General features: G+C 65.6%; 1 protein-coding gene across 1 annotated transcript; it reads left to right on the top strand.

The window, feature by feature from the left end:
- The first annotated feature begins 3,611 nt into the window (after positions 1-3,611).
- SEMA4A (semaphorin 4A) lies at positions 3,612-22,742 on the top strand. Its single transcript, XM_090127090.1, has 14 exons — positions 3,612-3,732; positions 6,319-6,470; positions 7,329-7,391; positions 9,074-9,172; positions 9,913-10,015; positions 10,735-10,851; positions 12,121-12,251; positions 13,191-13,369; positions 14,483-14,624; positions 15,589-15,778; positions 16,712-16,830; positions 17,732-17,895; positions 20,725-20,816; positions 21,539-22,742. Exons 1-14 carry the CDS (start codon positions 3,633-3,635, stop codon positions 22,066-22,068), a joined length of 2,181 nt encoding a protein of 726 aa, XP_089983216.1. The 5' UTR covers positions 3,612-3,632; the 3' UTR covers positions 22,069-22,742.
- Positions 22,743-23,023: the final 281 nt, after the last annotated feature.

Genomic DNA, 23,023 nt, shown 5'->3' with positions numbered 1-23,023 from the left:
TCCTCCCCCCCCTTTGGGGGCATTTTTGGGTGGCTTCAAATCCCCCCCCTTCCTTGGGGGCATTTTGGGGAGATGCTCCGCCCCCCCCCCCCCCCTTCTGGGCCATTTTTGGGGGGGGCTCCAGATTCCACCCCTCCTTCGGGGGCATTTTTGGGCTCCAGGTCCCCCCCCCCTTTTTGGGGGCCATTTCTGAGCTGCTCTTTTTGGGTTGTGGGGGCGTCCCACGGGGGGGGGCTGAAATGGAACCGCTGGCCCCCCCCGCGGCAACGGGACCCCCCCACGTCCGTGGGCAGCGCGGAGCACTGCCGGCCCATAAGGGGCAGTGGGACCCCCCCCCCCCCCCCCCGAAGTCAATGGGACCCCCGGGACAGTTGGACCCCCCGGAGCAGTGGGACCCCCTGGGCCGTGCTGGGGGGGGGGGCTAAAATCAACCCCCCCGGGGCAGTGGGACCCCAAAAAGCAGTGGGACCCCCCCCCCTCGGGACAATGGGACCCCGCCCCCCCCCGGGGCTGCGCCGGGGGGCTGAGATCAGCCCGAGGGACCCCCGCGGGATGCTGGGACCCCCCCGAAGGGCCGTGCGACCCCCCGGGGACACAGAACCCCCCCCCCCCCCCCACAAACACACCGGGACCGTGGTCCCCCCCCCCCTCCGCCCCCCCCCGTGTCCGTGCCAGGCACCGCAGCTCAGCGCGGCCCCAAATCCGCTTTGCCGGCGCCGAGCGCTGCGGGTCCGGCCGCTGCCAGGTGGGTGCCCCCCCCCCACCCCCCATCATACGGACCCCCCCTCCGCCCCCATCACAGAGACCCCCCCTCTGCCCCCACTCCATACTGGTCCCCCACACCCCCCATCATACGGACCCCCCCTCTGCCTCCACCCCGTACAGACCCCCCCTCGCCCCCCCAACACACAGACCTCTCCCTCTGCCCCCACCCCATACAGACCCCCCCGCGCCCCCCATCATACAGACCCCCCTCCTCTGCCCCCACCCCACACAGACCCCCCCCCTTACCCCCCCATCACACAGACCGCTCCCCGTCCCCCCCATATACAGACCCCCACCCCCCCATCACACAGACCCCCCCCGCCCCCCCATCATACAAAACCCCCCCCCCACCATACAGACCCCCCCCCGTCCCCCCACTCCCCCCACAGTGATGCAGGTCCGCCCAGCTTTGGGGGGGGGGCGGCCCTGCACCCACCGGAATTGGGGGGGGGGGCGGCACTTTGGGGACGATTGGGCGGGGGGGGGCATTGTGTGGGGCTGTGGGGCGCTCGGGGGGGTGGGGGGGGGCACTCTGGGTGCTATGGGGCACTGCGTGTGGGGCACTCGGGGGGGGCACTCTGTGTGGGGGGGGGGGGGCACTTTGGGGGCAGTGAGGTTATGGGGCAGAACCCCGATTTGGGGGGGGGTTGGGGGGGGGCAGAGCCCCCCATCCCCGCGTGCCGGGGGGGATTAAGGCTGCAGGGCCCCATTGAGCCGGGGGGGGAGGGGGGCACAAAGCTGCTTATGGGGCCGCCGGGATGGGGGGCGGCGGGGGGGGGTGGGGTGCAGTGGGGTTATGGGGCGCAGGGTGGTTATGGGGCGCGGTGAGGTTATGGGGCGCAGGGTGGTTATGGGGCGCAGGGTGGATGTGTGGGGCAGGGAGTTATGGGGTGAAGAGGAGATATGGGGGAAGTGATGGAAGCACTTCCCCCCCCCCCCCCCAGCCCGACATCCCCCAGCAGAGCCCCATAACCCAAATGGCCCCACAACTCCTCCGGCCCCACATGTCCCCCCCCCCGCCACCCCCCCAGTCCCAAATCTGCTCCCCGGCCCCACATCCCCCCCCCCGCCCCACACCCCGCCCCACACCCCGCCCCACGGCTCCGTCCCGCACAGCGGAGCAAAACGGGAGCTGCCGGGCTCTGGGGGGGGCAGGGATGGGGGGGGGGGTTGGATGGGGGCCCCATAAGGGTGGGGGGGGGTGGTGCCCGGCCCCATAGCGCTGCCTGTGGGGTCGTCCCATAGGGACGCCTGTGGGGGGATGATCCATCCCATAGGGATAATGCTTGCTTCCACGGTGTGATGCTCAGCCCCATAGGATGGCGCTCGGCCCCACAGGATAGCGCTGAGCCCCATAGGGTGATGCTCGGCCCCATTGCATGACACTCAGCCCCATAGGATGACACTGAGCCCCATAGGATGATGCTCAGCCCCATAGGATGATACTCAGCCCCATTGCATGACACTCAGCCCCATAGGATTTTGCTCAGCCCCATGGAGTGGCTCTCAGCCCCATAGGATGGCGCTCTGCCCCACAGAGTGATGCTCAGCCCCATAGGAAAATATTCAGCCCCATAGGATGACAGTCAGCCCCATAGGATGGTGCTCAGCCCTACAGGATAACTCTCAGCCCCACAGGATGGCACTCAACCCCTTAGGGTAACACTGTCCCTATACGGTGACGCTCAGCCCCATAGGATGACACTCAGCCCCACAGGATGGCACTCAGCCCCATGGGGTGGCTCTCAGCCCCATAGAGTGGCACTCAGCCCCATAGGATGACGCTCAGCCCCATCAGATGGCACTCAGCCCCATGGGGTGGCGCTGAGCTCCTTAGGGTGACGCTCAGCCCCATAGGATGACGCTCAGCCCCGTAGGATGGCACTCAGCCCCATGGGGTGGCTCTCAGCCCCATAGGGTGACGCTGTCCCTATAGGATGATGTTCAGCCCCATAGGGTGGCACTCAACCCCTTATGGTGACACTCACACCCATAGGGTGGCACTCAGCCCCATAGGATGGCACTCAGCCCCATAGGATGACGCTCAGCCCCATAGGGTGACGCTCAGCCCCATAGGATGACGCTCAGCCCCATAGGATGACGCTCAGCCCCATAATGTGGCACTCAGCCCCATCGCATGGTGCTCAGCCCCACAGAGTTGCTCTCTACCCCTTAGGGCGCCGCTGTCCCTGTAGGGTGACGCTCAGCCCCATAGGGTGACGCTCAGCCCCACAGCCCACCCCACGCAGGACCCCACAGCGCCCCAGTTCCCCCCCCTCCCCTCCCCCCATCTCCGCCCCACAGCGCCCGGTTCCGTGGGGCCGCCCGCCCCGACGTGTCGCTGCCCGTTTCTCTCCCGTCCGGACTTTCAGGTTCCGGGGCCGCTGGCGGATCCCGGCTCGGCAGCGATCCGTGGGGCGGCGGGGCGGCGGACGGGGCCGGGGGGAACCGCGACCCGTCGCCCCATCGGGTCGGGAATCCCGCGAGCCCCGAGCCGACGGCGGGCGGCGCCGCCGCGCGTTCCGTGCGGGACCGGAGGGGTGCGGGAGGAGCCCCCCCCACCCAACCCCCCCACCCCCACCCCCCACCCAACCCTGCCCCCAACCCCCCCCCGTCCGTCCGTCCGTGGGTCCGGAACTCCTCGCTTCGCGTGGGGCCTCGAGAACCGCGCGGCCCCCCCGCCCCATTTCCGCTCGCCGTCCCGCAGCGCTGCCCGCACGGCCGGCACCGCGCCGTCCCGCACTCCGCCCGGCCGCCGCCCCGCCGCCCCGCCGCCCCGCCGCCCCGCCGCCCCGCCGCCCCGCCGCCCCGCCGCCCCGCCGCCCCGCCGCCCGCCGCCCCGCCGCCCCGCCGCCCCCCGCCCCGCCATGCTCCGGCTGCTCCCGCTGCTCCGGCTGCTGTGCGGAGCGCTGCTCCACGCGCTGCTGCTCCGCGCTCAGCTCCCACCGCGGCTCAGCATCCCGGCCGGTGAGACGACGGGGCGGCGGGGGGCGCCCGTGGGTGCTGCCTCCGTGGGGGCTGCGGGGCCGGGAGGTGTGCGGTCGGGGTGGGGGAGATGTGGGCCTGGGGGGGTTGTGGGGCTGGGGGGCTGCGAGGTGTGGGGTTGGGGTGGGAGGGATGTGGGGCTGGGGGGGGTACGGGGCACCCATGGGTGCTGCCTCGGTGGAGGCTGTGGGGCTGCGGGGCTGTGGGGTTGGGTTTGGGGTGGGAGGGATGTGGGGCTGTGGAGTTGTGGGGCTGGGAGGTGTGGGGTTGGGGGCCTTTGGGGCACCCATGGGTGCTGCCTCAGTGGGAGCTGTGGTGCTGTGGGGTTGGGAATAGGGTGGGAGAGATGTGGGACTGGGGGGTTGTGGGGCACCCATGGGGGCTGCCTTGATGGGGGGCTGTGGGGCTGTGGGGTTGGGTTTGGGGTGGGAGGGATGTGGGGTTGGGGGGGGTATGGGGCACCCATGGGTGCTGCCTTGATGGGGGGCTGTGGGGTTGTGGGGCTGGGAGGGATGTGGGGTTGGGGTGGGAAGGATGTGGGGTTGTGGTGTTGTGGGGCACCCGTGGGTGCTGCCTCAATGGGGGCCTGTGGGGCTGGGAGGTGTGGGGTTGGAGGGGGAAGGATGTGGGGTTGGGGGGGTGTGGGGCACCCATGGGTGCTGCCTCGATGGGGGGCTGTGGGGTTGGGTTTGAGGTGGGAGGGATGTGGGGCTGTGGGGGCTGTTGGGCACCCATGGGTGCTCCCCAGCTCAGTAACCCCTGTGTTGTGGGGTCGCAGTTATGGGGCTGTGGAGCTGGGAGATGATTGCTGGGGGGGGGTTGGGGTGGGTGTCGGACACCCATGGGTGCAGCTGTGGGGCAGCTGGGGGGCTGGGGAACAGCTCCGGTCTGCAGCTCTGCCCCACAGAGCGCCCCAAAGAGCGCCCTATAGAGCACCTGCAGAGCACCCTACAGAGCACCCTACAGAGCACCCTATAGAGCACCCTATAGAGCACCCTGCAGAGCACCCTATAGAGCACCCCGCACCCCGCACCCCGCACCCCACAGCAGCACTTCCTGCACTTCCTCTTCCCCACTGCATTGCTGCGCTTCCTGTTTTCCCAGCCCCATAGAGTGCTGTGCCCCATAGCGCACTGCACCCCGACCCCATACAGCACTGCACCCCGACCCCATACAGCACTGCACCCCGACCCCATACAGCACTGCACCCTGACCCCATACAGCACTGCACCCCGACCCCATAGAACACTGCACCCCGACCCCATACAGCACTGCACCCTGACCCCATACAGCACTGCACCCTGACCCCATAGCGCCCCGACCCCACACAGGCGGGCCTTGGCCCCACATCCCCTTTCGGGATCCCGTTCCTGGGCGGAAGCTGCGCTGTGTGGGGGAGGCGTGGGGCGCCGATGGGGAACTGCCTGCCCCACAGACCCCATGCACCCCACAGACCCCACGGCACCCACCGCCCCCCAACCCCCCGACCCCACCGACCCCACATGTCCCACAGACCCCATAGACCCCAGTGACCCCAATGACCCCACTCCCCACAGATCCCATGGCACCCACTGACTCTGTGGACCCCACAGCACCCACAGCACCCACTGATCCCAGACCCCACAGCACCCACTGACCCCAATGACCCCACAGCACCCACAGACCCCACAGCACCCACTGACCCCACAGCACCCACAGACCCCACTGATCCCACAGCACCCACTGACCCCACAGACCCACTGAGCCTCCCACCCCACAGACCCCATGCGCCCCACAGACCTGACGGACCCCAATGAGCTCCTGACCCCACAGCCCTCATGGCACCCACAGACCCCACAGAGCCCCCAGACCCAAAGATCCCCCTGCCCCACAGACCCCATGCACCCCACAGACCCCACAGCCCAGACCCAAAGACCCCCCAACGCCACAGACTCACAGAGCCCCCAGACCCAAACAGCCCCAACCCCACAGACCCCACAGACCCCATATGCCCTGCAAACCCTACAGAGCCCCCAGACCTAAAGAGCCCCCACCCCACAGACCTCACAGACTCCCTGAACCCCCCACCCCACAGCCCCCATGGCACCCACTGACCCCACAGGCCCCCCCCACAGACGACCCCACAGCCCCCATGACCCCACAGACCCACAGACCCCACAGCCCAGACCCAAAGATCATCCAACCCCACAGACCCCACAGACTCCCTGATCCCCCCACCCCACAGCCCCCATGTGCCCCACAAACCCCACAGAGCCCCCAGACCCAAAGAGCCCCTGCCCCACAGACCCCACAGACCCCCTAACTCCCCACCCACAGCCCCCATGGATCCCAATGGCTCCCTGACCCCCTGCCCCCCAGACGACCCCACAGCCCCCACAGCCCCCACAGCCCCCACAGAGCCCCCAGACCCACAGACCCCCTGAGCCCCCACCCCACAGCCCCTATGGATCCCAATGGCTCCTTGACCCCCCACCCCCACCCGACCCCACAGCCCCCTCCGGCCCCCCAGAGCCCCCATCCCCCCCGGATCCCGGTGACTCCCTGACCCCCCACCCCCCCCGCCCCCAGGCGACCCCCGGCGCGCGGTCTCGCGGCTGGCGCTGCGGCAGGGCGACGCGCTGCTGCTGGGCCCGGAGGAGGCGCTGCTCTACGTGGGCGCCCGGGACGCCGTGCTGGCGCTCAACGTCAGCGACCCCGCGGAGCCGCGGCTCCTCGCCACGGTCAGCGCCGCCCCGCTGCGCCCGGCCCCGTCACCCCGTCACCCCAGCGGCCCCAGCGACCCCACTGACCCCCGACCCCAATGACCCCATTGAACCCCGACCCCACTGACCCCACTGACCCCCGGCCCCAATGACCCCAATGACCCCATTGAACCCCGACCCCACTGACCCCACTGACCCATGACCCCACTGACCCCAGTGAACCCCGACCCCACTGACCCCACTGACCCGTGACCCCACTGACCCCCTACCCCAATGACCCCAATGACCCCAGTGACCTCCAACCCCAGTGACCCCAGGTGACCCCAGTGACCCCTGACCCCAATGACCCCACCGACCCCCAACTCCCCTGACCCTCGACCCCAATGACCCCACTGACCCCCGCAACCCCAATGACCCCACTGACTCCCAACCCCAGTGACCCCAATGACCCCATTGAACCCCAACCCCACTGACCCCACCGACCCCACTGACCCCCGACCCCAGTGACCCCAATGACCTCAATGACCCCCGACCCTCCCGACCCATGTGACGCCACTGACCCCCGACCCCACTGAACCCCAACCCTACTGACCCTACCGACCCCACTGACCCACTAACCCCACTGACCTCACTGAGCCCCGACCCCGGTGACCCCAATGACCCCACTGACCCCATTGAACCCCAACCCCACTGACCCCACTGACCCCCAACCCCAGTGACCCCAATGACCCCCGACCCCACTGACCCCACTGACCCTACTGAGCCCCTGACCCCATAAATCCCCCCACCCCACCGACCCCATTGACCCCACTGAACCCCAATCCCACTGACCCCACAGACCCCCCCACCCCACAGACCCCTTCTTTGCACCCATAGGTGCCGTGGGGCCCCTCGGAGGAGAAGAAGAGGGAGTGCAGCCTTAAGAGGAAGAACCCCGAGGTGGGGCGGGGGGGGGGTTGTGGGGTTATGGGGTGCTGTGGGGTTGTGAGATGTGGGGTGCTGTGGGGTTGTGGGGCGCTGTGGGGCACAGTGGGGCGCTATGGGGTGCTGTGGAGTGCAGTGGGCGCTGTGGGGTGTGGGGGGCACTATGGGGTGCTGTGGGGTGCTATGGGGTGCTGTAGGGTGCTATGGGGTGTGGTGGAGTGCTGTGGGGTGCTGTGGGGTGTGGGGGGCACTACAGGGTGCTATGGTGCATGGTGGGGCTCTGTGGGGCGCTATGGGGCGCTATGAGGCACTATGGGATTTGGGGCGCTGTGGGGTTCTATGGGGCGCTGTGGGGCTCTATTGAGCACTATGGGGCTCTATGGGGCTCTACAGGGCTCTGTGGGGTGCTCTAGGGCTCCATGGGGCGCTATGGGGCTCTATGGGGTTCTGTGGGGTGCTATAGGGCTCTATGTGCCGCTATGGGGCTCTATGGGGTTCTGTGGGGTGCTATAGGGCTCCATGGGGCGCTATGGGGCTCTATGGGGTTCTGTGGGGTGCTATAGGGCTCCATGGAGCACTATGGGGCGCTATGGGATTCTTTGGGGTGCTATGGGGCGCCATGGGGCTCTATGGGGAGCTATGGGGCTCTATGGAGCTCTATGGGATATGATGTGGTGCTGTGGGGCTCTATGGGTTTCTGTGGGGGTGCTATAGGGCTCTATGGGGCGCTATGGGGCACTATGGAGCTCTATGGGATATGATGTGGCGCTATGGGGCGCTGTGGGGCACTATGGGGCGCTATGGGCACTATGGGGCTCTGTGGGGTGCTATAGGGCTCTATGGGGCGCTATGGGGCACTATGGGGCTCTGTGGGGTGCTATAGGGCTCTATGGGGCGCTATGGGGTTCTATGGGATGGTATGGGGCACTATGGGGCTCTATGGGGAGCTATGGGGCTCTATGGAGTGCTATGGGGCACTATGGAGCGCTATAGGGCTCTATGGGGCGCTATGGGGCGCTGTGGAGCTCTGTGGGACGCTATGGGGCGCTATAGGCTCTGTGGGGCACTGTGGGGTGCTATGGGGAGTTATGGGGCTCTATAGGGAGCTATGGGGTGCTATGGGGCTCTGTGGGGCTCTATGGGACACTATGGGGCGCTATGGGGCTCTACGGGGCTCTATGGGATGCTATGGGGCACTATAGGGCGCTGTGGGGCGCTATGGGGAGCTATGGGGCTCTATGGAGTGCTATGGGGCACTATGGAGCGCTATAGGGCTCTATGGGGCGCTATGTAGCGCTATGGGGTGCTATGGGGCGTTGTGGAGCTCTGTGGGGCGCTATGGGGCGCTATGGAGTGCTATAGGCTCTATGGGGCGCTATGGGGCGCTATGGGGCGCTGTGGAGCTCTGTGGGACGCTATGGGGCGCTATGGGGCTCTATGGGGCACTATAGGCTCTGTGGGGCGCTATGGGGCGCTATGGGGCTCTATGGGGCACTATAGGCTCTGTGGGGCGCTATGGGGCGCTATGGGGCGCTATGGGGCACTATAGGCTCTATGGGGCGCTATGGGGCTCTATGGGCGCTATGGGGCGCTATAGGCTCTGTGGGGCGCTATGGGGCGCTATGGGGCGCTATAGGCTCTGTGGGGCGCTATGGGGCGCTATGGGGCGCCCCCCCATGGCGGCTGTCCCCGCTCAGACCGAGTGCTTCAACTTCATCCGCGTCCTGGTGGCTCTGAACAGCTCCCAGCTGTACGCCTGCGGCACCAACGCCTTCAGCCCCGCCTGCACCCACATCGTGAGCCGGGGCCGAATGTGGGCCGGGGGGACCCCAAAGTGTGGGGTGACCGGGGACCCCGTGGGGCTGCGGGGGTGGGGGGACCCCGTGGGGTCTGTGGGGGGCCGGAGGATGTGGGGTGATGGGTGAACAGGTGGGGTTGGGGGATGTGTGCCCCATATCTGTGGGGCTGGGGAGCAATGGGACCCCATCTGTGGGGTGTGGGGTTGGGGTGCCGTGTGCCCCATATCTGTGGGGTTTTGGGGCCGGGGTGCTGTGTGCCCCATATCTGTGGGGCTGTGGGGTTGGCGTTCCATGTGCCCCATAGCTGTGGGGTTGGGGTGCTGTCTGCCCCACAGCTATGGGGCTGTGGGGTTGGGGTGCGGTGTACTCCATATCTATGGGGCTGGGGTGCAATGTGCCCCATATTTATGGGGCTGCGGGGTTGGGGTGCATTGTGCCCCATATCTGTGGGTTTGGGGAGCCGTGTGCCCCACATCTATGGGGCTGTGGGGCTGGGTGCCATGTGCCCCACATCTGTGGGGTTGGGATTCTGTGTGCCCCACATCTATGGGGCTGGGATGCAATGTACCCCATATCTCTGGGGCTGTGGGGCTGGGGTGCCGTGTGCCCCACATCTGTGGGGTTGGGATTCTGTGTGCCCCCACCCCACAGCCGCAGCCCCACAACTGGATGGGATCGCAGGGAAGCCCCCCCCGCCCCACATCTATGGGTCCCGCTGACCCCCCCCCGCCCCACAGCTCCTGGACGACTCCGCTGTGCCGTGGGTCGCAGTGGGGCAGCGCGATGGAAAGGGGCAAAGCCCCTTCGACCCCCGCCATTCCCACACCGCGCTGCTGGACGGTGAGCAAACCGTGGGGGGGACCCCAAAAAGCGACCCCAGGGGGCCCCAAAAGTGGGCCGGGGGGGGGGACCCAAAGACTGAGGGGGGGCGGAGTGGCCCCGATGGGGGAGAGCCCAAAAGTGGGTCCCGAGAGCCTCAGAAGTGACCCCAAAAGTGGAGGGGAGGGTGGCCCCAAAGGGGGCTTCGGGGAGACCCCAAAAGTGGATCCAGGGTGACCCCAAAAGTGGATCCAGGGTGACCCCAAAAGTAGCGGGGAGGGTGACCCCAAAGGTGGACCCCAGGGGTGGCCCCAAAGCTGGAGGGGGTGGCCCCAAAAGCGGACCTGGGGAGACCTGGAAGGTAAAAGCCCCAGAAGTGACCTCAAATGTGGAAGGGAGGGAGACCCCAAAAGTGGATCCGGGTGACCCCAAAAGTGGACCCCAGGGGTGACCCCACAGGGCACTCAGTGCCCCACTGACCTCTGTGACCTGCTGACCCCGCTGCCCCCCCTGCCCCCTTTCACCCCTCTGACCCCTTTGACCTCTTTGACCCCACTGACCCCCTCTGCCCCCTTCCCCCACTGCGCCCTCTGACCCCCTTGACCCCTTTCACCCCTCTGACCCCACTGCCCCTTTTGACCCCTGTACCCCCACTGCCCCCCCGACCCCAATGACCCCCCTGCGTCCTCTGCCTCCTCTGACCCCTCTGACCCCTCTGACCCCCCCTCTCCCCCCGCCAGGCGGGGAGCTGTACGCAGCCACAGCCAACAACTTCCACGGCACGGAGCCGATCATCTCGCGCTCGCTGGGCGGCCGCACCGCGCTCAAAACCGACGCCTCCCTGCGCTGGCTGGCAGGTGGGAAACCGCCCCACTGCTGGGGGTCACCGCCCCATAGCGACAGCACCTGGGGGTCACAGCACCCCACTGCTGGGGGTCACCGCCCCATAGCGACAGCACCTGTGGGTCACACCGCCCCACTGCTGGGGGTCACTGCCCCATAGCGACAGGTGCGGGTCACATCGCCCTGTAGGGACAGCAGCCGTGGGACCCCCGCCCCACAGATACGGCACCCATGGGACTCCCACCCCATTGCAACAGCACCCCATGGGAGGACCTCCCCACCCCAAAGAAACCTCCCACCCCATGGGCCCCACCGCCCCATAGAGACCCACCGCCCCATAGGGACCCATTACCCATAAGGACCCAGCACCCTACAAGAGCTCCTCACCCCATAAGGATTCACTACCCCATAGGATTCCCTCACCCCATAGGGACTCACCACCCCATAGGGTCCCCTCACCCCATAGGAGCCCCTCACCCCATAGAAGCCCCTCACCCTATAAGGACCCCACCACCCCATAGGGACCCACCACCCCATAGGGTCCCCTCACCCCATAGAAGCCCCTCACCCCATAAGGACCCCACGGCCCCATAGGGACCCACCACCCCATAGGGACCCACCACCCCATAAAGACCCACCGCTCCATAGGATCCCCTCACCCCCTCACCTCATAGGATCTCCTCACCCTATAGGAACCCCTCACCCCATAGAAGCCTCTCACCCCATAGGGTCCCCTCACCCCATAAGGACCCCACCACCCCATAGGATCCCATCACCCCACAGGATCCCCTCACTCCATAGGGATCCACCATCCCATAGGGGCCCCTCATCCCATAAGGACCTCACCACCCCATAGGGACCCACCACCCCATAGGGACCCACGAACCCATAGGGGCCCCTCACCCCGTAGGATTCCTTCACCCCATAGGGTTCCGTCACCCTATAGGATCCCCTCGCTCTGTAAATCCCCACGGCCCCATAAGGACCCACCACCCCATAGTGACCCACCACCCCATAGGGTCCCACCACCCCATAGTGACCCACCACCCCATAGGGTCCCACCACCCCATAGGGACCCACCACCCCATAGGGACCCACCACCCCATAGGGTCCCCTCACCCCATAGGGTCCCACCACCCCATAGGGTCCCACCACCCCATAGGGACCCACCACCCCATAGGGACCCACCACCCCATAGGGTCCCACCACCCCATAGGGTCGCACCACCCCGTAGGCTCCCCCCGCCCCCCGCCCCCTGACGCCCCGCCGCCCCCGGCCCGCAGACGACGCGACGTTCGTGGCGTCGGCCGCGCCGCCGGACGCCGAGCAGGTTTACTTCTTCTTCCACGAGACGGCGCACGAGCTCCGCTGCCTGCAGCGCCTGCGCGTGGCGCGCGTGGCGCGGGTCTGCAAGGTGGGGGCGGGGGGGGGGGGGTCTATGGGGGGGTCTATGGAGGGGGAGGGGCTGGGGGGGGGCTGGGGGGGTCTATGGGGGGTTCGTGGGGGGGTTTATGGGGGGGTCTATGGAGGGGTCTATGGGGGGGAGGGTCTATGGGAGGGGTTCGTGGGGGGGGGTCTATGGGGGGGTCTATGGGGGGGTCTATGGGGGGGTTTATGGCGGGGAGGGTCTATGGGGGGGTCTGGGGGAGCTCTATGGGGGGTCTATGGGGGGGGTTCTATGGGGGGGTCTATAGGGGAGTCTATGGGGGGGGTCTATGGGAGGGTCTATGGGGGGGTCTGGGGGGGAGGGACGGGAGAGATGAGTTTTGTGGGCGGAGGAATATGGGGGGGGCTATGGGGTGGGAGTCGGTGGGGGGGTCTGTTGGGGGGGGTCTATGATGGGGTCTATGGGGGGGGTTCATGGGGGGATCTATGAGGGGGTGTATGGGGGGGTCTATGAGGGGGGGCTCTATGGGGGGGGTCTGTGGGGTGGATGGGGTGGAGGGGTCTGTGGGGGGGGTCTATGGGGGGAGGGTCTATGGGATGGTCTATGAGGGGGGGCCTATAGGGGGGGTCTATGAGGGGGGGGTCTATAGCGGGGTTTATGGGGGGGGGTCTATAGGGGGAGTCTATGAGGGGGGTCTATGGGGGGGTTCTATTGGGGGGGTCTATAGGGGAGTCTATGGGGGGGAGGGTCTATGGGGGGGTCTATGGGGGGTGTCTGTTGGGGGGGGTCCTTGGCGGGGTCTCTGGGGCGGGTTCATGGGTGGTCTGTGGGTGGGGGGTGCGTGGGGGGGAGCCATGGCGGGTGGGCCCGTGGGTGAGGGGTGTCTGTGGGGGGTCCTTGGGGGGGTCTGTGGGGGGGGGTCCGTGGGGGGGTCGGTGCGGCTGAGCGCCCCCCCCGCTGGCGCAGAGCGACGTGGGGGGCGACAAAGTGCTGCAGAAGAAATGGACGACGTTCCTGAAGGCGCAGCTGCAGTGCGCGCCGCCCGGCCGCCCCCCCTTCGGCCGCGTCCGACACGTCGCCAGCGCCCCCCCCGCCGCGGGCGGCGACCGCAGCGCCGAGTTCTATGGGGTCTTCGAGGCGCAGTGGTGAGCGGGGGGCGATGCGGCTGAGCGCTTCCACCGGGGCTGCGGGGCTGCTGCGGGCTTGAGGGGCTCTGTGGGGTGGGGGTTCTGTGGGGTGGGGGTTCTGTGGGGTGGGGGGTTCTGTGGGGTGGGGGGTGCTGTGGGGTTGGGCATTCTATTGGGTGGGGGCTTCTATGGGGTCGGGGGTCCCTATGGGGTGGGGGGGTGCTGTGGGGTTCAGGGTGTCCTTGGGGTTGTGGGTTCTATGGGGTGGGGGGTCTGTATGGGGCGGTGGGATTTGGGATGGTGGGTCCCCGTAGGGTGGTGGTCTCTTTGGGGTGGTGGGTCTACGTGGGGTGCTGGGTCCTATGGGGCGCTGGGGCTTCATGGGGTGGCGGGATGTGGGGTGGTGGGTTCTATGGGGTGGTGGGTCCCATGGGGTGGGGGATGCTGGGTGGTAGGTCCCTGTGGGGTGGGGGTCTCCGTGCGGTGGGAGGTTCCTATGGGGTCTGCGTGGAGCTGTGGGGTTGCGCGCAGTGAATGTCCATGGGGTGGTGGGTCCTTATGGGATCTGCTCCTTATGGGGCTGCTCCCTATGGGGCGATGCTTCCTATGGGGCTGCTCAATTGGGGCTGCTCCATATAGAGCAGTGCTCCCTATGGGGCTGTTCCCTATGGGGCGATGCTCGGTGTGGGGCAGCTCCCTATGGGGCCATGCTCCCTATGGGGCGATACTCCCTATGGGGCTGCTCAATTAGGGTTGCTCCCTATAGGGCAATGTTCCTTATGGTGCTGTTCCCTATGGGGCGATGCTCCCTCTAGGGCTGCTCCCTATGGGGCGATGCTCAGTATAGGGCTGTTCCCTATAGGGCAGTTCCCTATGGGATGATGCTCTGTATGGGGCGATGCTCGGTGTGGGGCAGCTCCCTATGGGGCGATGCTCCGTATGGGGTGATGCTCGGTGTGGGGCACTTCCCTATGGGGCGATGCTCGGTGTGGGGCAGCTCCCTATGGGGTGATGCTCGGTGTGGGGCGATGCTCGGTGTGGGGCAGCTCCCTATGGGGCGATGCTCCCTATGGGGCGATGCTCCCTATGGGGCGACGCTCGGTGTGGAGCCGCTCCCCCCCCCCCCCCCAGGCTCCCCGGCGGCTCCGCGCTCTGCTCGTTCAGCCGCGCTGCGCTGCGGGCGGCGTTCGAGGGGCGCTTCCTGGAGCGGGAGAAGGACGGCGCGGCGTGGAGCCCCCGCAGCGCCCCCAGCGGCGGGGCCCGGCCTGGCAGCGTGAGTGGGGGCGGCCACGGAACGCAGCCACAGAACATCCCATAATATCCCATAGCGTCCCATAGCATCCCATGACATCCTATAGCATCCCATAGCATCCCATAACATCCTATAGCATCCCATAACATCCCATAACATCCCATAACATCCCATAACATCCCATAGCATCCCACGACATCCCATAGCATCCCATAGCATCCCATAATATCCCATAGCGTCCCATAGTATCCCATAGCATCCCATAGCATCCCATAGCATCCCATAACATCCCATAGCATCCCATAACATCCCATAACATCCCATAGCATCCCATAACATCCCATAACAACCCCCATAGCACAGCACCCCCATAGCACATCCCCCAGCGCCCCCATAGCACCCCATAGCACCCCATAGCACCCCATAGCACCCCCCAGCATCCCCATAGCACCCCATCGCACACCCTACAGCACCCCATAGCACCCCATAGTACCCCATAGCACCCCATAGCACACCCCATCGCACACCCCATAGCACCCCATAGCACCCCCCAGCACCCCCAGCACCCCCAGCCCCGCAGCACCCCATAGCACACCCCCCAGCACCCCATAGCACCCCATAGCACCCCATAGCAGCCCCCAGCACCCCATAGCACGCCATAGCACCCCATAACACACCCCATAGCACCTCCCAGCACCCCATAGCACCCCATAGCACCCCAAAGCACCCTCCAGCACCCCATAGCATCCCATCGCACACCCCATAGCACCCCCAGCACCCCATAGCACACCCCATAACACCCCCCAGCACCCCCCAGCACCCCATAGCACCCCATAACACACCCCATAGCACACCCCCAGCACCCCATAGCACACCCCATAACACCCCCCACAGCACCCCATAGCACCCCATAACACAGCACCCCCCAGCACCCCATAGCCCCCCCAGCCCCCCAGCCCCCGCAGCCGCGCGCCGTTTCCCGCAGTGCTCGGTGGCGCCGTGGTCGGACCAGGCGCTGACGTTCATGAAGGAGCACTTCCTGATGGAGACCCCGGTGCCCCCCAACCACGGCCGCCCGCTGCTGCTGAGCCCCAACGTCAGCTACACCCACATCGCCGTGCTGCCCACCCGCGGCCTCGGCGGGGCGCCGTTCCGCCTGCTGTTCATGGCCACCGGTGCGTCTGCGCGGCGGGGCCTGCGGGGCGGGGGGCTCTGTGGGGTGGGGGGTCCCTATGGGGCCGTGTGTCCCTATGGGGCGGTGATGGGCTCTGTGGGGCAGGGGGCCCTGTGGGGTGGGGGGCTCTGTGGGGCGGGGGGCCCTGTGGGGCCGTGTGTCCCTATGGGGTGATGGGCTCTATGGGGTGGTAGGTCCCTATGGGGCCGTGTGTCCCTATGGGGCGGTGATGGGCTCTGTGGGGCAGGGGGCTCTGTGGGGTGTGGGGTCCCTGTGGGGTGGGGGGCTCTGTGGGGCGGGGGCTCTGTGGGGCGGGGGGTCCCTGTGGGGCATTGTGTCCCTATGGGGTGATGGGCTCTATGGGGTGGTAGGTCCCTGTGGGGCCATGTGTCCCTATGGGGTGGTGGGCTCTATGGGGCAGCAGCTCTATGGGGTGGCGGCTCTATGGGGCTGCGTGTCTCTATGGGGCGCTGGGCTCTATGGGGCCATGTGTCTCTATGGGGCAGTGGGCTCTATGGGGTGATGTGTCCCTATGGGGCGGCAGGTCTATGGGGCAGTAACTCTATGGGGCGGTGAGTCTCTATGGGGTGGTGTCCCTATGAGGCAGTGTCCCTATGGGGCAGTGTGTCCCTATGGGGCACTGGGCTCTATGGGGCAGCGGCTCTATGGGGTGGCAGCTCTATGGGGCCATGTGTCCCTATGGGGCGGTGTGTTCCTATGGGGCGGTGTCTCAATGGGGTGGGGGGTCCCTGTGGGGTGGTGGCTCTGTGGGGCACTGTCCCTATGGGGTGGTGTGTCCCTATGGGGCGTTGGTCCCTATGGGGCAGTGGGTCCCTATGGGGCAGTGGGTCCCTATGGGGCGGTGGGTCCCTATGGGGCGGTGTCCCTATGGGGCGCTGTCCGTGTGGGGCAGCACCCCCTGCTGTGCCCGCAGCCGAGGGCTCAGTGCACAAAGCGCTGGAGCTGCCTGGCGGCCGCGCGCTCGTCCTGGAGAGCATCGCCCTGTTTGAGCAGCCGCGCCGCGTCAGCAGCTTCCTGCTCAGCGCCAGCAAGGTGCGGGCGTGGGGGGGTGGGGGGGGATGGGATTGGGGTGGGGTGGGGATTGGGGTGGGGTGGGGATTGAGATGGGGATGGGAATAGGATTGAGGTTGGGATGGGATGGGGATGGGGATTGGGATTGGGATGGGACTGGATTGGGATTGGAATGGGATTGGGATTGGAATGGGGTGGGACGGGATGGGGATTGGGATTGGGATGGGATTGGGATGGGATGGGATGGAGATTGGGATTGGGATTGGGATTGGGATTGGGATGGGATGGGATGGTCTGTGCTGAGCTGGGTTGTGGAGCTGTACCCACCCCATCCCACCCCCCTGAATCTCAATCCCACCCCAATCCCACCCTGCCACAATCCCAATCCCAATCCCAATCCCTCCCCACCCCAATCCCAATTCCAACCCCAATCCCACCCCAATCCCAATCCCACCCCATCCCAATCTCAATTCCAATCTCAATCCCAATCCCACCCCAATCCCATCCCAATTCCAATCCCACTCCATCCCAATCCCAACCCCAATATCACTCCATCCCAATCCCACCCCAATCCCACCCCACCCTAATCCCAATCCCACCCCACCCTAATCCCAATCCCAACCCCAATCCCATCCCAATCCCACCCCAATCCCAATCTCAATCCCAATCCCACCCCAATCCCACCCAATCCCAATCCCACCCTAATCCCAATCCCACCCCAATCCCACCCCATCCCAATCCCAACCCCAATATCACTCCATCCCATTCCCAATCCCAATCCCACTCCATCCCAATCCCAATCCGAACCCCAATCCCATCCCACCCCAATCCCAATCCCACCCCACCCTAATCCCAATCCCACCCCAATCTCCATCCCCATCCCCACCCCAATCCCACCCCGCCCCACTCCTCGGCCCCGCAGGCGGTGCTGTACGTGGGCCACGCAGGCGGGCTGCTGGTGGTGCCGCTGTCCAACTGCAGCCAGCACCGCAGCTGCGCCGAGTGCGTCCTGGCCAGGGACCCCGCGTGCGCCTGGAGCAGCGGCAGCGGGCGCTGCGAGCACCTGGGGGCGGCCGGCGGGGACAGGTGAGCGGCACCGCGGCTCCCAGCCCACAAACGGCACCGCGGCTCCCAGCCCACGGCTCCCACCCTACAGCCCCCACCCCACAGCTCCCACCCTACGGCTCCCACCCCACAAACAGCACCACAGCTCCCACCCTACAGCTCCCACCCCACAGCTCCCACCCTACAGCTCCCACCCTACAGCTCCCACCCTACAGCTCCCACCCCACAAACAGCCCTACGGCTCCCACCCCGCAAACGGCACCGCGGCTCCCACCCCACAAACGGCCCTACAGCTCCCACCCCACAGCTCCCACCCCGCAAACGGCACCGCGGCTCCCACCCTACAGCTCCCACCCCACGGCTCCCAGCCCACGGCTCCCACCCTACGGCTCCCACCCCACAGCTCCCACCCTACGGCTCCCACCCCACAGCTCCCACCCCACAGCTCCCAGCCCACGGCTCCCACCCCACAAATGGCACCGCGGCTCCCACCCCACAGCTCCCACCCTACAGCTCCCACCCCACAAACGGCACCACAGCTCCCACCCTACGGCTCCCACCCTACAGCTCCCACCCCACAAATGGCACCACAGCTCCCACCCTACAGCTCCCACCCCACAAACAGCCCTACGGCTCCCACCCCACAAATGGCACCGCGGCTCCCACCCCACAGCTCCCACCCTACAGCTCCCACCCCACAGCTCCCACCCTACGGCTCCCACCCCACAAACGGCACCACAGCTCCCACCCTACAGCTCCCACCCTACAGCTCCCACCCTACAGCTCCCACCCCACAGCTCCCACCCTACGGCTCCCACCCCACAAACGGCACCACAGCTCCCACCCCACAGCTCCCACCCTACAGCTCCCACCCTACGGCTCCCACCCCACAAATGGCACCACAGCTCCCACCCTACAGCTCCCATCCTACGGCTCCCACCCCACAAACAGCCCTACGGCTCCCACCCCGCAAATGGCACCGCGGCTCCCACCCCACAAACGGCCCTACAGCTCCCACCCTACAGCTCCCACCCCACAAACAGCACCGCAGCTCGCACCCCACAAAAGGCACCGCGGCTCCCACCCCGCAAACAGCCCTACGGCTCCCACCCTACAAACGGCCCTATGGCTCCCACCCTATGGCTCCCATCCTACAGACAGCTCAAGAGCCGGAGCTGTAACCGCACCCTACAGCCTGACCCTACAGCCTGACCCTATAGCCAGGGCTGTAACCTCACCCTAAAGCCTGACCCTACAGCCTGAACCTACAGTCTGACCCTAAAGCCTGACCCTACAGCCAGAGCTGTAACCTGACCCTGTAACCTGATCCTGTGGCCTGACTCTATAGCTTGACCCGGTAACCTGACCCTATAACCTGACTCTGTAGCTTGACCCTATAACCTGGCCCTGTAGCTGACCCTATAAACCTGACCCTATAGCCTGACCCTGTAGACTGACCCTTAGCTTGACCCTGTAACCTGATGCTATAACCTGACTCTATAACCTGACCCCACAGCCTGAGCCTGTAACCTGACCCTATAACTTGACCCTGTAGCCTGACCCTGTAACGTGACCCTATAGCCTGACCCTATATCCAGACCTTGTAGCTTCACCCTATAGCTTGACCCTATAACCTGATCCTGTAACCTGACCCTATAGCTTGACCCTGTAACCTGATTTTATAACCGGACCCTATAAACATGGTCCTATAACCTGAGCCTACAACCCTGACCCTATAAATGTGACTCTGTAGCCTGATCCTATAAACATGACCATGTAATCCTGACATTATAAATCTGACCCTATAACTCTGGTCCTATAAACCTGACTCTAAGGCCCTCACCCTATAACTCTCATTCTATAGCCCTGTTCCTATAAACATGGCCCTGTAACCCTGACCCTATAACCTGACCCTACAGCCCTGACTCTATAAACACAACCCTATAAACCTGACTCTACAACCCTGACCCTATAAACACGACCCTATAAACTTGACCATATAAACCTGATCCTAAAGCCCTGACTCTATAAACATGACCCTATAACTCTCATCCTATAAACCTGACCCTATAAACCTGACCCTGTAACCCTGACCCTACAGCCCTGACCCTACAGCCCTGACCCTGTAATCCTGACCGTAGAGCCCTGACCCTAGAGCCCTGATCCTATAAACCTAATCCTACAGCTCTGACCCTACTAACCTGACCCTATAACTCTGATCCCATAAACCCGACCCTACAGCCCTGACCCTATAAACGTGACCGCATTGCCCTGACCCTACAGCTCTGACCCTATGAGCCCTATAATCCTGACCCTGTAACCCTGACCCTACAGCCCTGACCCTATAAACCTGACCCTATAAAACTTATCCCGTAACCCTGACCCTATAACTCTGCCCCCACCCCCTAACCCTACTCATGGCCCCATAACCTGAGCCCTTACACTAGAGCCCTAACCCAGGCCACGACCCTGACCCTATAACCCGACCCATGACCCCATGACATCTGACCCCGACCCTGTGACCTCTGACCCTAACCCTATGACCTGACCCATGACCCCGACCCCCTGACCTCTGACCCTGATGCTGTGATCTGACTCCTGACCCCAGGATCTGACCCTATGACCTGACCCCGACCCCGTGACCTCTGACCCCGACCCCATGACCTCTGACCCTAACTCTGTTACCTGCCCTATGACCCCGACCCTGTGAACTCATGACCTCTGAACATGACCCCATGACCTCTGACCCTGTCCACATCATCTATGATCCCATGACCTCTGACCCTGACCCTATGACCTGACCCTGACCTCATGGCTCCGACCCCTGACCCCTGACCTCTGACCCCACAGCACGTGGCTGCAGGACGTGGAGGGAGGCGACGCCAGGAGCCGCTGCCAGCGCGCGAGGAGCGGGGGGGCGGAAACGGAAGTGGCTGAGCTGAGTGAGTGGGGGGGCGGGGCTGGGGTATGGGGTCAGGGTGGGGTATGGGGTCAGGGTGGGGTATGGGGTCAGGGCTGGGGTTATAGGGGCAGGGCTGGGGTTATAGGGGCTGTGGGATATGGGATATGTGGTGTGGGATATGGGATGTGGGGTGTGTATATGGGATACGGGATGTGGGATGTGGGATGTGGGGTATAGGATGTGTATATGGGAAGTGGGATGTGGGTATAGGATGTGTATATGGGATGTGGGATATGGGATGCGGGGTATGGGATGTGTATATGGGATGTGGGTATAGGATGTGTATATGGGATATGGGATGTGGGTATAGGATGTGTATATGGGATGTGGGATGTGGGGTATAGGATGTGTATATGGGATATGGGATATGGGATGCGGGTATAGGATGTGTATATGGGATATGGGATGTGGGATGTGGGTATAGGATGTGTATATGGGATGTGGGATATGGGATGTGGGTATAGGATGTGTATATGGGATGTGGGTATAGGATGTGTATATGGGATGTGGGTATAGGATGTGTATATGGGATATGGGTATAGGATGTGTATATGGGATGCGGGATGTTGGTATGGGATGTGGATATGGGATATGGGATGTGTATATGGGATATGGGATGCGGGATGCAGGCTGGTGTTCGTGCCGTGGGGCTGCGGGGTCGCGGTTCCCCGCAGGCCCTCACCCCCCCCCCCCCCCCCGCAGCTCTCAGCCCGGCGCTGCACAGCGTCGTGCGCCTGCCGTGCCCGCGCCGCTCCGCCTGGGCGGCGTACAGCTGGGAGCGGCCGGGGGGCGGCGGGGCGGCGGCGGGGGGCGCGGAGCAGCTGCCGGACCTGACGCTGCTGGTGGTCGCGCGGCGCGGCGCCCTGGGCGCCTACACGTGCTGGGCCACCGAGAACGGCTTCCGCTGGGCCGCCGTGCGGTACCGCCTGCGGGAGCCCGAAGGCGGCGGCTGGGGGCGCGAGGAGGGGGCGGCGACCCCCCCCCCGGGCGGCTCCTACTGGCCGCAGCTGGTGGCCGTGGCCGCGCTGCTCGCCTTGACGCTGCCGGCCGCCGCCGCCTCGGCTCTGGTGGCTTACAGGGCGCGCAGCAAAGTGCGGGGCTGCGCGGCGGCTGCGGGGGGCGTGGAAAAAGCGCCCCTCAACGGGGCGGGGGGCGGGGAGAGGGGCTGCTGCCTGCAGATGGACGGCGGGAGCGGCGCCGACCGCGAGCGCGGCTCCGGCGGCGTGCGGTGAGAACGGCGGGGGGCTTTGGGGGGGTTGGCGCGGGGGAGGTTTGGGGGTTTTTGGGGGGTTTGGGGTAATTTAGTGCGGGGGGGGCTGGGTGTGCTGCCTGCAGGCGGGGCTGGGCGTCGGCACCGAGAGCTGGCGGAGGAGCCTGCAGCACGGTGCGTTGTGGGGCCGGGGATTGGGATGGGGGGAGGTTTTGGGGTTTGGGGGGGTTGGGGTAATTATGCGTTATGGGGGGACAGGCGGGGAGGGCAGGAATGGCGCCTGCAGATGGACGGGGACACCTGCAGCAGGTGGTGGTGGAGGACCCTGCTGCCAGGGTCCTGGGTTGTGGGGCCGAGGATGGAGGGGGGGGGAGGTTTGGGGCTTTTTGTTGGGTTTTGGGTAATTTAACACCGTGTTTGACCGTAATGTTTGAGCTCGTAGTGGAGGTGGAGGCAAGGGTTTGGTCCTGGGGCGGACACGGGGGTGGGGAGGGGGCGCGGCAGTGGGGCAGGGGTGGGATGTGGGGGTGAGGACGTGGCACTGGATGGGGGAGGACGTGGCCCGGGAGGGGCGCGGGGCTTTGGCAGCCGCAGGGTTGCGTTCAGCCTTATTTGCTCAGGAGGAGGAGTTGTCGATCTTCCTCATCTTTGTACATCTTATTTTTTAATTAAAAGAGAGAAAATCCCTGCCTTGTACTGCTGTGTCCAACGTGTGCCCCCCCCCCCCCCCCCCCCCCATCTCCCTGTTCATTTTGGCTCACATCGCTGCTCCTCCGCCCCAGCTTCTGCAGGCAAAGCCACGCGATGCAGCGGCTCCCCATGGGGTTACTGGCCCTTTAAGGGGCTTGATTTGGCGCTGTGCCTTTGAGGGTCTTTATTTGGCAGCAACCCTTGAAGGGTCCTCGTTTGGTGCTGCCCCTTTAAGGGCTTTTATTTGATGCTGTGCCTTTAAGAGCCTTTATTTGGCACCGTGTCTT

This window comes from Phasianus colchicus, chromosome 30 (assembly GCF_987193195.1).
Source record: "Phasianus colchicus chromosome 30, bPhaCol1.hap1.1, whole genome shotgun sequence".
NCBI lineage: Eukaryota > Metazoa > Chordata > Aves > Galliformes > Phasianidae > Phasianus > Phasianus colchicus.
Note: the sequence above shows the minus strand (reverse complement) of the source record. Positions and strands in the feature narration are given on the sequence as shown.

What these genes read in the sequence shown, in the direction of transcription:
- SEMA4A (XM_090127090.1), top strand. Translation starts at nt 3,633, where the DNA reads ATGCTCCGGCTGCTCCCGCTGCTCCGGCTGCTGTGCGGAGCGCTGCTC. An exon ending in CTCCCTGCGCTGGCTGGCAG is followed by an intron (nt 10,852 to 12,120) that starts GTGGGAAACCGC and finishes CCCGGCCCGCAG; the next exon opens with ACGACGCGACGTTCGTGGCG. An exon ending in GGGGCGGCCGGCGGGGACAG is followed by an intron (nt 17,896 to 20,724) that starts GTGAGCGGCACC and finishes CTGACCCCACAG; the next exon opens with CACGTGGCTGCAGGACGTGG.